The following is a 14,514-nucleotide window of genomic DNA, read 5'->3' as shown; positions in this document are numbered from 1 at the left end:
TCTCTCACACACACTCCACATATACATACAAATACGTAAACACAAACACAATCACCACTTTCGTCTGAAGACTCATGCGCGACATGTTTGAATTTAATTCTTTTTACTCCTGTCCTTTCTCTCTAATATCGTAGATATCTATTATCTAATCAAATTCATGCACGATGTAAGAAACATTTTAACAACGAAATGTTATTCTATCAATTGTAAGAGAGAGAGAAAAAGAGAGAGAGAGAGAATCTGCTACATTGCATAAATGATATATTATACAATACATACGTACGTATCTATATATCTATATGTAATACGTAGAATTACAGACACATTCGTCATTAAGAATAACAATGCATTGAAATTGTGCTTGAATGTATGTGTAAACTACGTCGTACCTATATCAACGCATTCCTATTTCTAATACGTATATTTGTACGACGATACGATTTCACACTTGACATTGCTTAGATATTCTCTTACGATATAAAAATAATTTAATAAATATTATCAACAAAATATTACCTTAAACGAACGTATTCATATAATATATTTATTATATATATGTGTGTATACAGATATGTATACACACATTTTTAATCGTTCATTAATATTTCACATTTTTAGATTTTCTCCAAAAAAATATTTATTACGTTTTAACTTAATATCGTATTTCTTTTTTGATCAATTTTAACAACTTCCAATAATTCGAGTAGAAAGAAAAAAAAAAGAAGCTAATTAATCTGCAATATCGTTTTCGTTCGTGATTGGACGATGCCACAACCAATAACGCAGTTAGAATTACGTTCGCACCAAAGAAAATGGAAGGGCAGAATTTTATGCCGATCGAAGCGATACCTGGTAGCAAATTTTGAAAGCTTTATCGCTTTGTACAAATGTATGTTGATAGGTTAGTACGTCAAAAATGTATTTCTAAAATATTCAAAGGTACTTAATTATTCCTGTAAAATATCGATAATGCAGAAAACTGTAGTACACTTGGGTATTTTTTTTTTTTTATTCGTACTTTCTAATTCACACTTTATAGTCAATAGATTTTTTTTTTTAAATAATCCATCAACGATGTATCCTTTTTTCATATATACTAATTATTCTGTATGTTACCTACGATGTTATATAATTATGGATTATGGATTATCACTGAAAAAGATTTGTGTTTCCACAGGACACTTTGTTCTACCTTATATCCATCTAGAGTATATGTTAAGGATTATTGATTACGTAAAAAAAAAAGTAACTGGAAATTAATTTAATATATAATTAATATTACGAAATATTTATTTTCATTGTAGATATATATATTGTCTAACAATTGGACCGTAATATCTTTTCCTACGTATCCACAAGATATCAAAATTGGTTAGACAAATAACGATATAACAATCCTAATTATGTTCCTTTTTATTTATACGAAGATATCAAAAAATTAGAAATTTTGCAGTAATTTTATTCATTATTTATATCAACTTGATACTAATAATTGTACGCGTTAATAATAATACGCGTAAACAAAAATTACGTCAATATTATTTTATATAAATATTATATTGAAATAATATATACTATAAATACATAATATATACTCTTTGTTTCGTGTTTTGTTATTTTTTGTAATTTTTACTACATCAATTTATTTCTACAGATATTTTTTCAGATGAAATTTTACTTTCAAGAAATCAATAATTGTCGATATTAATTTAACGAGTTTCTTCGGACGCAAATATAAAAAATAGCCACGGTATAAGTTCGCTAATTTTTTTAACGAATATAAAAAATTTACTTATACTTACTTATACATAAATAAATTTAATACGATCCGAGAAAAACGTTCTCTTTTTTTCATTTCTTTTTTTCTTCTTTTTTTTTTCTTTTGATTTCTCATCACTTTTGTTTAGCTTCAGTCGGAGGAGCATCTGGATTATTTCTCGGTTATAGCGTACTATCGTTCGTTGAATTATTCTATTACGGAAGTTTACGTTTCTACGTTTATGCGAGGAAATATAATGAAAAGAAAAACGTCCTTATCTACGATTTCGCGACACGAGCATTAATTTCTTAATCCAACGTTAATCCATAGCAGTAACGCTTTTTAACAATTACAATTAACAGTTAAAAAGAAAAAATGTACTATAATTAATAAAGAAAAACAAAAGAATTAACCTATTGCGAAACGAATATCGTTTCTCGTGACAAAGACACGAATGAAATAAATATCAAATGGAATACGTATTATACATAACGCGTTATGTAAATGTGTGTAATCAAAAATATCGAAAAAAGAAAAACAGAAATGAAAAACAAAAACAAAAGAAAAACGGAGAAACGGTTAAGTACGATTTTCGTATCGTTTGTGTACTAACCAATCAAACGAAGTACGTTCGACGGAACCGAGAGAAAGAGAGAAAGAGAAAAGGAGAGGGAGGGAGAGAAGGAAAGAGAGAGAGAGAGAGAAATCACGTGACAGAAACTACGAGAAACTACGTCAATTCTAATTTACATGGGATAACGAAAGAGAGAAAAAAGAAAAAAAAAAGAAGGAAGATTCCTCGAAGGAAAAAAAAGATGAAAAATAAAAAAAAGACGAGAAGAAAGAAAGGGTCGAGAAAATGTTAGAAAAAGAAAAGAAAACAATGAAAAACAAAAAAAAAGAAAGGAAAAGTAAAAATTGTACGATCGATTTTACGAACACAAAGTTTCGAGTTTTATCCCTAGGAGCCAACTTCACGATGCATGCTTTGAAGATTGCACTTGAATAGAGCTACACGTTCTCTCTCTCTCTCTCTCTCTCTCTTTTGATTTTTTCTTACTGCTTTCCCTCTCTCTCTCTCTCTTTCTCACACACACACACACACACACAATTCTATCTTTCTCTCTCTTACAGTTTCTGCGTGCCGAGATTGGTGCACACAATTAAAGAGCGACGACACGCAACGACACGATGATGATATTGATGATTATTATTAACGTAGCGTAACTATAGCAAGTAGTAGAGTTTGACATTTCCTTCGTTAACGACGCAGATGTAATACACATTTCTAATTATTTGTATTCTTTTTGCGAGCAGGTATACTTTTTTCTTTTCTTATTTTTCTCTTCGAGTTTGGTCGAGCGTGGAAACACGTTTTGAGGTTAAAAAGACGAATCCTATATATATACACAATATATATATATATATTCATATTCTACGTATATGTTGTGTATGTATGTATATATACGTGTGTACGTGTTATGTATAAATGTAGTAACAATGCAACGGACGAGAAATTCGTACGGTGAAAGTTTCGTTGTAGGTTGGATCGAATCGAAAATTTAAGTCTCGCTTTTCCTGCACCCTATCGTGACATTTGCGAACCTATCCAGAGGCTTTCTTTTTTTTTGTTGCGAGTAAGTTTTTCATTCGAAGAAAAGTTTGTAGCAACGATAAAGAGAGAGAAAGAGAGAAAGAAAGAGATAGATAGATAGATAGACAAAGAGAGAGAGAGAGAGAGAGAGAAAATAATCCTGTGCTTACGTATATATTTAGATACAGAATACATACATTCTCGTTCGTCATGTCGAAAAGTTGCACATGTACGTGAGTAAATAATACTAATAGAAATGTTTTGTGCTTATATGTTATAACAGAGAAAATCGAGGGGGATGATTTTGTATATGTGTTTCCGATATCCGAACGGAAAATGACGAGGATCGAACGAATCCTCGAAGCCATCGATCATCCTCTGAAATGAGAGAGAAAGAGAAAGAGAAAGAGAAAGAGAAAGAGAGAGACGAAAATAGTGAGGAACGCGCGTGAACGACGATAATGCTCAATCCTAACGATTGTCCTTGATAGTGATCGTATAAAAAACGTTTTGGTAAGTAATTATTTCTTCGACATGTGTATACGTATATATGTATATAAAATACATATACATATATATAGATATATATATATAACGTACGAAAGAATGTGCGTTCGTGTTTATATGTATATATTTGTATATTTTCTGGGGGTTGAATTTGATAATAAATATGTATCTGTATGTATGTTAATGCGTTGATTGTAATAGTAATGTAGGATCTAAACAGATTACGAGAATGTTAAATGTTTGTAAACGAAACGACGCCTACCATCGTTTCATCGGCATCGTCGTATCGTCGTCTAGTTATCCTACGTTCATATGCATATATGTATATATATATATATATGTGTGTGCATGTGTTCAGATAGAAGATATAAAAAAACGATTAGAGATTTTTTTTATCACAATACGAGTCCTATCTCTTCTATTGTCACGTACGTACGTACATATGTACGTAAGTACATGTATACACGTATATATGTGTATTTCAAAACGTGATCTTGTAAGTCCGTGTCGTTCTTAGTCATGTAGTTTAGTCGGTGATCCTTTTTTGTACGTAGCACATACATACAAAGAGCAATGTCTGGAATTGATAAGTACCGTCGTTTTGTGACTCCTCCCTCAAACGGCCTATTAAGCTTCATTTGATTTCCTGCTGGTGTGGGGAGACCGAGGAGAAAATAATGGCAAACATTCGGGATGGATGCTTCGGTTTCTTCGTCTCTCGATTTCGTCGTTTATATATATATATATATATATATATATATATATATATATATATATACACATACATACATACATACATATATATTATATTTCTGTTTCTCTCTCTCTCTTTCTCTCATTTTACTTTCCTTTTCTTTTCTATTTTGTTCTTTTATTTTTTCTTTTCTTTTTGTGTTCTTGCTTGTTCTATTTTGCCTTTCTTTTTCGCTTCTCCCTCTCGAGTAACGATAATAGATTTTCTCTACTACAGTGCAGTGTTTAAAACGATAAGAAAAGTTATATTATCGCGACTTATTTTAGAAAGAGAGGGAGAGAGGAAAAGAGGGAGATAGAGGTCTTTCTGTTCATATCATTTTATTTAGCCATTCGCGATCGTCGTTGTTCGTGTGTTCTTATTTATCTTTTAAGCTCCTTATAGGTTTTGAAAAGCTTTGTTGTAAATTAAATCTTATTCTCTATTTTCATAGGCTATCGTTATAAGTGAAGATGGCAGACGACGAAGGAACCGAATGGCTGCAAGAACTTCTGCACGACGTACAACTTACCCAGTTCTTTACGAGAATTAGGGACGATTTACAGGTCACTCGGTTGCATCATTTTGATTACGTTCAGCCAGAAGATTTAGAAAAGATCGGATTAGGCAAGCCAGGCATCAGAAGACTTTTAGATGCTGTTAAGAAGAGACGTAATACTCAATGGAAAAAGAATTTAATTACTAAAATCAGACCTGGCGGTAGTACAAAAAGTAATAAACGATCTTCTCAGCCGATCGAAGGATCTTCCGTGCTAACGTGTCTTATCCAGGACAAGGACGTGACTCTGTCTATTAAATTAGGCGACGGTAGTTTTGGTGTGGTCAGGCGAGGAGAATGGATGTCTCCTACTGGTAGAACGTTACCTGTCGCGGTAAAAGTTTTGAAGGCGGATGCTTTGACCCAACCAAGTATTATAGAAGATTTTGTGTCCGAGGTTCAGGCTATGCATACTTTGGATCATCACAATCTTATAAGGTTTTTCTTTTTTATCTTTGTTAGTTGTTTACTAAAAAAATATCATAATATATATTCTTTCTCTATCGTATTTCAGGCTGTACGGAGTCGTATTATCTCAGCCTATGATGATGGTAACGGAACTTGCGCCTTTAGGAGCTCTCTTGGATTATTTACGAAAACAATGCTGCCGTATATCCGTTTTAACGTTATGTAATTACGCTTTACAAGTAGCTACTGGTATGGCATATTTGGAGGCCAAACGTTTCCTTCATAGGGATCTAGCTTGCAGGAATGTTCTTTTAAGTACAGTGGATAAAGTGAAAATAGGTGATTTTGGTTTAATGAGAGCTCTGCCTCAGCAAGAGGATTGTTATGTTATGACGGAACATAAGAAAGTGCCGTTTCCATGGTGTGCTCCCGAATCTTTAAAGGCACGCCAATTTAGTCACGCTTCGGACGTATGGATGTTTGGTGTGACGTTATGGGAAATGTTAACGTTCGGAGAGGAGCCTTGGGTTGGATTGAATGGATCAGAAATTCTTCGTAAGATAGATAGAGAGGGAGAAAGATTGCACGAGCCTGAAGCAATGCCACCTGTAATGTATGATCTTATGTTACGTTGTTGGGCCAGAGAACCGTCGGAAAGACCGAGTTTTGCTTCTCTGAAAGAATTGTTAACCGGAATGGTACCGTCGATAATGAAAGCCTTAAGTGATTTCGACGAAGCTGAGAAAATGACTATAGAGCAGGGTGATCAAATCGTTATTATAGATGGTAGACCAGAAAATTATTGGTGGAAGGGACAAAATCAAAGAACTTATCAAGTTGGGTTATTTCCTCGTTGTTTGGTGGATCCGATGAGAAAAAAACAACCGGAGGATATAAGTAAACCTTTAGAAAATTCATTTATTCATACGGGACACGGTGCTCCTTTTGGAAAAAGTTGGGGTAGTCCTATTTATATAGATGACGTCTATCTTCGAAATCCAATGGAACCGCCGGACATTGTAGCTGTGGCCGGAGTTACGGATAATCAAAAGAAAAAATTTTCGTGTGGCACGCCACGCTCGCGCAAACAATTTAATTACACGAAACTGCAAAACGACATAAGGGCTAGTCCTGTGAAATCAACTGTTCCTGTACCTGGTACCAGTCAAGAGGGTAGTCTGATAGATTTATCGCCAGAGGAAATAACTAATACGAATTCATCTCACTCCGATACGAACACGTGTCGGCGTGTAATTAATATTCTTGATGAGCCTATAGAAACGGTCGAAACGAGAACACAAGAAGAACATAATCAACAGGAAGATCCTCGAACATATGCTAATTTCCCGGGCAATCTGGATCCAACATATTCTGATCCATTTGATACTTCTTCCGTATTTATGAAACCACCGCATTCTCGATATTACAGTCACGTACCATCCGATCCGACTAATCATTATAATAAGACCCAATCCTATGGAAATATTCAGAATGAAGAAGTTAGTACCAGTCAGAATATAAATGTTAATCAATACTCGACGAATTTGAGTAAGAATAATATAAATGAAAGTGTTAATTTAAATGTTAATGTTAATAGTTCAGAAGGAAATGCTTTCCCAGAGGACCATTATAGTGAAATCGATAAACTTCAAACTCCATCCGTATCAAATTGGACAAGTTGGCCGGAAGACTTGCAAAATGATACACAAACTTATGCTAACGTTGCAACTCACAATTTGCCTACAACTTCCAATGGACAACCTTCACCGCCACTACCACCGCCATTGCCACCTCCCCCTCCTCCTATAGGTCCCAACGAAAGCCCACCCAAACCTAAATCTAATCACGATCTTGCCCAAAATCTGAGCGAGTTAACTATCAATTCGCACAATGTTACTTCGCCTAAAAAATTGGATCCGGCGTTTCTTGCTGAATTAGAGAAACATTTAGGAGAGAAAGAAGCAAGTAAAAATACTAATGCTACTCAACAACATTCTAACGAATCGCATACGTATACGTTGATCAATAAGTTGCAAGATAATTCGACTATACCGGCACTGCGACCACCACCGCAATCGATTAAACCAAAATCTCCGCAAATGGATCAAAGAACGAGCACTCATTTACCAAGTAAAGTGCAAAATTCGATGCAATCTAAAAATACGAATATTCAGAAGCCAACGGTCCAACAAGAAAATCGCTTCGTTGAAAGCACCACGGATGCCATTGTAGGACAAATGTGGCAACAAGCACACTCCCAAGTACATTTGCAAAGTAATTATTCCGTATCGACGGATCCAAATGTTAATCGCATATCACCGGTCGTAAATATGCCTCAGATAAACGTGAATTTACTTCAAGTTGCTCCTAGCAATTTGATTCAAGCGACGAGTAACTTGAATAGCTCTCAATATGGTTCTAAAAGTGCCACAGAAACGGCTTCCAATCACGCACAAAATTTTACATCCACGAGTCAAAACTACTTCCAACAACAAAACGTTCCCCTTCTAACTATAAGTCGTAATCATGGTATAACTCAAATACAAAATGATTTACAACAGCCACAATCTAGTGCCAGTAATACAAATACTATTTCAAAGCCTGCTATGTTTGCCACTGGTACGATGTTTTCAGAACAAGTATACGTTGAATTGAAACAGACAGTACCTAATTTAGAACAATTATCTCAAAATGAATTTAATACCCTTTATAATAAGACTGTTCAACAGAATATACTCAGAAATTACTATGCTTCCGGTGCATCGCCAGCAAATACCATTGTGGATCAAAATCTAAGTCATAGTCATGTAAATTATCAGGATACAGCTAGCTATAATCTTCAACAACAACAGATTCAAGCTGTTCAAGCATCTCGAAACTATGCACTTCAAAATCACCCTTGCGATTTTAGCCCGCATTTAAAACAACCGCCTGTATATAATCCTCCTCCGGCATGGAGTCCACTTAAATCGGTGCAAAATGGTTTTATAAGAAATCAGCATACTGTAATGAAATCAAATTTAACAGCTAATCAGAGTGGGAATCCGAATGTATTGCAGTCTGTACATAATAAGCCGCATCAAGCTAATGCTGCGACGTCACAAACATTACCAATTTCCAATGTACAGTCTCACATGAACGAAACTGTTGTCAATACTCAATTAGCGCCTTCCACGTCGGCATATCCATCTGGTGTTAGTCCACCTTTGACAGGTGCTTCACAGCAATTAGTTATGTCTCTCAATGACGAATTTCGTGCAACTAAAATAATGAGAGTACAAAGAGATATAGCGGATGCGTCGCAACAAGAAATTTTAGCTGCGTTACAAGCCACTGGATGGGACACTGCACAAGCGGCCAAACAGATTATGAAAGACAGACTTGTTAAATTAGAATCCCTTAAAAGGTAACTTTTTATATCATATTTAACGTTACTCATTATCATTTCTATTATTAACGTTGTTATTATATTGTTATAGGTTAGGTTTGGCAGATAGACAGCAATGCGAAAATGCTCTTAAGCAGACTGATTACGATGTAGAAAGAGCGGCTTCTCTGCTGCTAGATCAAGCTAAATAAAAAATGAATATGAATTAATTTGAGAAATGCAAATGATATTAATATCAAGTATTTCATGATTGCAAGTACAGTAATCTCAGTTTTTTGAATGCTTCAAAACATTTTTATAGAGCATATGAACTTGGAAATCGTTGTTTTAGTTCATTACTCTGATATTTAGAAAACGTTGCATTCCAATAAGACGATAAAGGACAAATTTGGAGTATGCAGTTTTACTTAATTGTACAGCAAATGGCCAAATAGAGAAAGGAAATGTTTTTATTCCATTAAGCGAAGGATGATATTGCATAATGTTTATGCATAATAATTATTCAGATATAAGCGAAACGCAAAATGAAAAGATGTGATGTTCTCTCCTCATATTATTTTGAAGATATATATATATATATATACACATATACATACACACACACGCGCACACACATACACATACACGTACGTACATGTTTTAACAAAGTATGCTCAGTGAACAGTCCTTCAAATTAATTTCATACATACCCATTTAATAAAAATAAGAAGGCTGCTGTATACCTAACTTGTTTTAAAGTTAGACATTATTCGATTAGCGGTTTATTCAAATGATATCTCGTATTAACCTTTAAAGAGTCGTATTAAGATTGTTAAGGTCATTTTCTAATTAAGACCATGATCACGGAGAAAAAAAAGAAAAACAAACAGTGTTACGAAAAAGATCAATCTGAAACTGTGATATGCGTTACTAAAGGCTCTAGGTGGTATTATCGAAAAAAAAAAAAAAGTATTCTCTCTTTCTTTTTATTATTATCGAATATGAACAGTCGTTGGTCCGTTGGGAAAATCGAGAAAAAAAAAGAAAAAAGGAAAAAAAAAAAGAAGAAGTGTACATAATAACTAGAATTATAATTAGGATGAAATAATCGAGTTTTTAATTTAGAAAGTCTAAAGATTAGATATGTATTTGCATACGTTTATCGTGTGTTACGTAGAAGACTTAAAACCGGTGATATATTGCGATCAATACGATAGAATTGGCGGCAAGTACAAAATTATAAAAGAAAAAAAAAAAAAGAAAAGAAAAATGATATAAAAAGAATAAACATAGTTTGTGTCCATGATAAATATAAATATGTAATTCGAATTTCAATGATTTATTTAAATGTAAGTATTTGTGCATAAAAAACGTAATGTAATATAATCATACGATGTAATAGCTCTCTTATATTATATGTTGCTCTTTTAATTTATTTTTTAAACAATACAAAATACATATGTATATTTTGTCGATAGCGCGATGTAACTAAAAGCGCTCTTATAATTTCATTAAATAACATGAATGAGTCAATTGTCACGATTATTTCTTTTTTGATACCCCTACCCTTAATTAAGGCCTTAATATTACTTGAAAAAAACTTTCATATATTAATAATATAATCCATATATTAAAAATGAAGCTTTTTAAAAAAAAGTCATTTAGAGATTAAAAATATAGATTAAACATATAGATTAAATAAAGATTAAAAAATATTTCATATTGGAAGTGTGACCTACTTCGAGAATTACGCATTAGAGATTAACTCTTGACGTAACGTGTTCTTATTGATTTTTTCCATGAGAGGTATATTTCGTATAGTGGCGCTGTTCTGAAATTTGCGATGATAAAAAATTAAAATGTGCGCTTTATTTCCTTGATGTAAACAATTTTCTGTTTGATTTTACGTGTACAGGCTGTAATATATTATATAACAAAAATTCTAAACAAAAAATATAATCTATACACTGATATTGCATTGTGAAAGCAGTGACCTAATTTGTGCTTGTAGTTCATATTTTGTCCGTACCAGTCGCTGAGGTTGTCCGGGCTTCGAGCAAAAGGTATTGATTCACTCTTAGTTACTGACATTTATTTATATGATTTCGAGGAAGACAAGCTAGAAGTGATAAGTTCCAGTTTTACTTTATTTCCGTATTCTGTACATTACTTTAGTTGGTTAAAACTTGTTAGACACGCTGCTTTTTATATCCATTCAGTGAAACGACCTACGATGAACGTAATAATTATTATTGAATATTTCTTTTCAAATAATTTTTCCCATTGAGATTATAATCTGCCCACAAGACCATGTCCGTGGTCATCGAAACTACAATAGGTGATATTACAGTAGATTTATTTATCGAAGAACGTCCACAAAGTAAGTTTATATATTTACTTTTCTCATATAAATTAAGTAACATTTATAAGAATTTTTTATTAGTCAGGTATATATAGGATCGTAACGTATGTCACTTATTTTCAGCATGTCGAAATTTTTTAAAATTGTGCAAAATAAAATATTACAATTGGAATTTATTTCATTCGGTACAAAACAATTTTATCGCTCAAACTGGAGATCCTACGGGTACTGGGAAAGGTGGAGAGAGTATTTATGGGATAGTATTGGGTGAACAAGCGAGATATTATGAGGCTGAACAAATGCCAAAAATTAAACATACCAGAAATGGCTTGTTATCTATGGTTAATTGCGGCGACAATATGTTAGGATCGCAATTTTTTATCACACTTGCGCCGGACCTCTATTCTTTAGATGGAGAACATTGCGTATTTGGGGAAATAGTAGAAGGACTCGAAATTATTTTAAAATTTAATGAAACCATTTGTGATGGAGATTATAGACCTTATCAGGACATTCGTATATCGCATACCGTTATTTTAGAAGATCCATTCGATGATCCTAAAGGTCTAGAAATACCAGATATGAGTCCAGAACCCACTAAAGAGGCATTGATGGTATGTAATGTAGAAGCGAATTGTATTTTTCTTTACAAGCAAATTTTATAATCTAATAAAGCTGAATATTTCTATAGAGCGATAGAATTGGCGCGGACGAACTTATAGATGATACAGCAGGAATGTCGGTGGAAGAAGTTATGGAAATGCAAAAGGACAAAGAAGCAAAGGCACGAGCTACGATATTAGAAATTGTTGGGGATATACCGGATGCTGATATCGCACCACCGGAAAATGTTCTGTTTGTTTGCAAATTAAATCCGGTTACTAACGACGATGACCTAGAAATTATTTTTAGTCGTTTTGGGAAAATTGTTGGGTAGATATTTGTTGTCTAATTTTGAGCGTATAAATAATATTTGAAATTTAAAGTAATATTCGACGTATACAAATTTTTAGATGCGAAGTAATAAGAGATAGACAAACGGGTGATTCCTTGCAATATGCTTTCATTGAATTTGCTGAACGTAAGAGCTGCGAGGAGGCGTATTTTAAGATGGACAATGTTTTAATCGACGATAGAAGAATACACGTTGATTTCTCGCAATCTGTAGCAAAGATGAGATGGAGGGGAAAAGGGAAAGGTATTAAATATTATGACGACAAGGAAGAAGAGGAGAACGAAGACAGGAAAGGTAACGATCGTTTTCAAGAGAAGGGTGATCATCGAAATAACAAACGTTATCGTGAGAAGGAGGAAAGATCCAAGAGGAAAAATAACAGCGATGGAAGATACGAAGAGGATATATTGGAACATAGAAAACATCAGTATAGGAAAAATGACAATAGAAGTGATAGGGAACGTTCTCGCGATATTAGAAATTATGTTTCAGAAAAGGAGAAAAATAGGGAGAATAAGAGAAGGGATGAGGCATACGAACATAAGAGAGAGAAGGAGAAGAAAAGGAAAAAGGATAAGACCGATGGTAATAGAGGTAGAGATAAAAGTAGGGAGAGAAATAGAGGTAGAAGTAAAGAGAGAAATAGGGATAAAAGTAGAGAAAGAAAAAGAGATAGAAGTAAAGAAAAGAGTAGGCACGGAGAGAAAAGCAGAGATAGAAAACGTTAAAAATATTGGATATAAAAGTTTATGTTTAAAAAATAAGTTAATATGACAACAAAATCGATTAAATAAAAAGGATATATATATGTCTGCACAACATATATATTGATTTTCATTTTGTAATTATATTTATCGTAGGTCGACCAATCAGATCATTCGTTACGATTTATCATGAGTTGGCAACACTGCTTAGAAGCACTCCCTTTGTAGATAATAGATTTCGTGTACGTTAGCGGCTGTAAGATTTTTAATTTTTACGTAAACGCGTGTGATTTTTTATTAATAAGTTCCTAATATATCATTTTGATATCGTTTGAAATTTTTTACGTCGTTGGAAATTATTACGTACGTTATTTGGTGAGTGTTTCTTAACGTTCATTCGTATCACGCATTTTAAGGTTACGTTGGTCGCATCAATACATTACGCGTTCGCACTTATGAGAATTTGGTAACACAATCGATAAAATTGTACGAGCTTTCCATCTTTTTTTCTTATTATTATTATTGTTCTTTGCTTTCTTCAAAAATAATAGAAAAATATTACCTACAATTTATTAGTGCTGGTATTTATCCAAAGAATCATACGTTTCAAATAGACTGTAACTTTGTCGTTTAACTCTGGCGCACAATTTGAATAATTGCACACACATTATTCAGTTAGTAATTCCATTAGTAATTCACATTTTTTTTTTATTCTCCCAAGAGAGAATAGAATTATTACGGGTGAACGGACAATAATGATTATACAGGTTAGCTTATTTAGTTTTTCTGTTACACGATTTTATTTTTTGCTACATCACGCTGAAATATATGCGTTATTTAATATCTACACATCAAAATCTAATTAATACTTTTGAGTCTTAATTCTCCTATTTTTACATGCTCTCTTTATGTGGTCGCATGTAAAAGGCTAAGGGTAAGCGTTTAACAAAATCAGCAATCGGATGGCAAAGAAATGGAAATAATAAGGATGATATTAATAATAATTTTGCTCAATTTTTCGAAGTTTGTCGGATTTGTGATTATATTATTATATTTTTTTTTTCTTTTTTTTGTACGTCGATATACGTAAGTACGTGAGTATATATATATATATATACACACTCGAGACCGTCATTACGTATGTCGTTTACCACCATTTTGTTTTATTTATTTTTCTTATTCTTTTTTTTTCTTCTTTTAAGGTGGTGATAACATCAGACAAACTTCGAAAGGAATACATTTAATAATAAGTAATAGAAAAAATACACACATATATATATAGCCTTGTACATTTGGTTAAAGATCATTAACCGCAGGTACGTTACGCATTTAAATAAATGTAGCATTTATTTAATTTAAAAAAAAAAGGAAAGAGAAATAAAAGAAGAGAGTAAGTGAGAGATAGCCAGGAAGAGAGAGAGAGAGAGAGAGAGAGAGAGAGAGAGAGAGGGAGGGAGGAAGGGAGGAAGAGAGAACGACACATACAGAGAGAAACACACGCAGAAATAGATCACATATAAGCGACGACAAAAAGGAAAAAGGAAAATTAGTTTTTTTAAACGACAA

The 14,514-nt window shown here is 33.2% G+C and overlaps 3 protein-coding genes and 1 long non-coding RNA gene across 14 annotated transcripts in view; 3 read left to right on the top strand and 1 right to left on the bottom strand.

Moving 5' to 3' along the window:
- Nucleotides 1-14,514, bottom strand: part of LOC127065086 (uncharacterized) — a 207,544-nt gene that overhangs the window by 96,576 nt on the left and 96,454 nt on the right. The gene's annotated exons all lie outside the window — the stretch shown is intronic.
- On the top strand, nucleotides 2,915-10,460 carry LOC127065070 (activated Cdc42 kinase Ack). Of its 6 annotated transcripts, none has more exons than XM_050996941.1 (5): nucleotides 2,915-3,076; nucleotides 3,637-3,866; nucleotides 5,048-5,590; nucleotides 5,667-8,966; nucleotides 9,040-10,460. In XM_050996941.1, exons 3-5 carry the CDS (start codon nucleotides 5,067-5,069, stop codon nucleotides 9,137-9,139), a joined length of 3,924 nt encoding a protein of 1,307 aa, XP_050852898.1. In that variant the 5' UTR covers nucleotides 2,915-3,076; nucleotides 3,637-3,866; nucleotides 5,048-5,066; the 3' UTR covers nucleotides 9,140-10,460. The 6 variants fall into 6 exon arrangements, with proteins under 6 accessions (XP_050852898.1, XP_050852899.1, XP_050852897.1 ...); XM_050996942.1 differs by lacking the exon at nucleotides 2,915-3,076 and adding an exon at nucleotides 3,127-3,396; XM_050996940.1 differs by lacking the exon at nucleotides 2,915-3,076 and having other exon boundaries at nucleotides 3,410-3,866.
- On the top strand, nucleotides 11,030-13,067 carry LOC127065079 (peptidyl-prolyl cis-trans isomerase sig-7). Its single transcript, XM_050996968.1, has 4 exons — nucleotides 11,030-11,307; nucleotides 11,413-11,903; nucleotides 11,981-12,222; nucleotides 12,303-13,067. Exons 1-4 carry the CDS (start codon nucleotides 11,238-11,240, stop codon nucleotides 12,970-12,972), a joined length of 1,473 nt encoding a protein of 490 aa, XP_050852925.1. The 5' UTR covers nucleotides 11,030-11,237; the 3' UTR covers nucleotides 12,973-13,067.
- LOC127065072 (DNA ligase 3) overlaps nucleotides 13,176-14,514 on the top strand; it is a 48,735-nt gene continuing 47,396 nt past the window's right edge. For all 6 annotated transcript variants that reach the window (XM_050996953.1, XM_050996952.1, XM_050996948.1 and 3 more), the window contains exon 1: nucleotides 13,176-13,323. The gene's annotated coding sequence lies outside the window, so the exon portion shown is untranslated. The remainder of the gene's footprint in view (nucleotides 13,324-14,514) is intronic.

This window comes from Vespula vulgaris, chromosome 7 (genome assembly GCF_905475345.1).
Source record: "Vespula vulgaris chromosome 7, iyVesVulg1.1, whole genome shotgun sequence".
NCBI lineage: Eukaryota > Metazoa > Arthropoda > Insecta > Hymenoptera > Vespidae > Vespula > Vespula vulgaris.
Note: the sequence above shows the minus strand (reverse complement) of the source record. Positions and strands in the feature narration are given on the sequence as shown.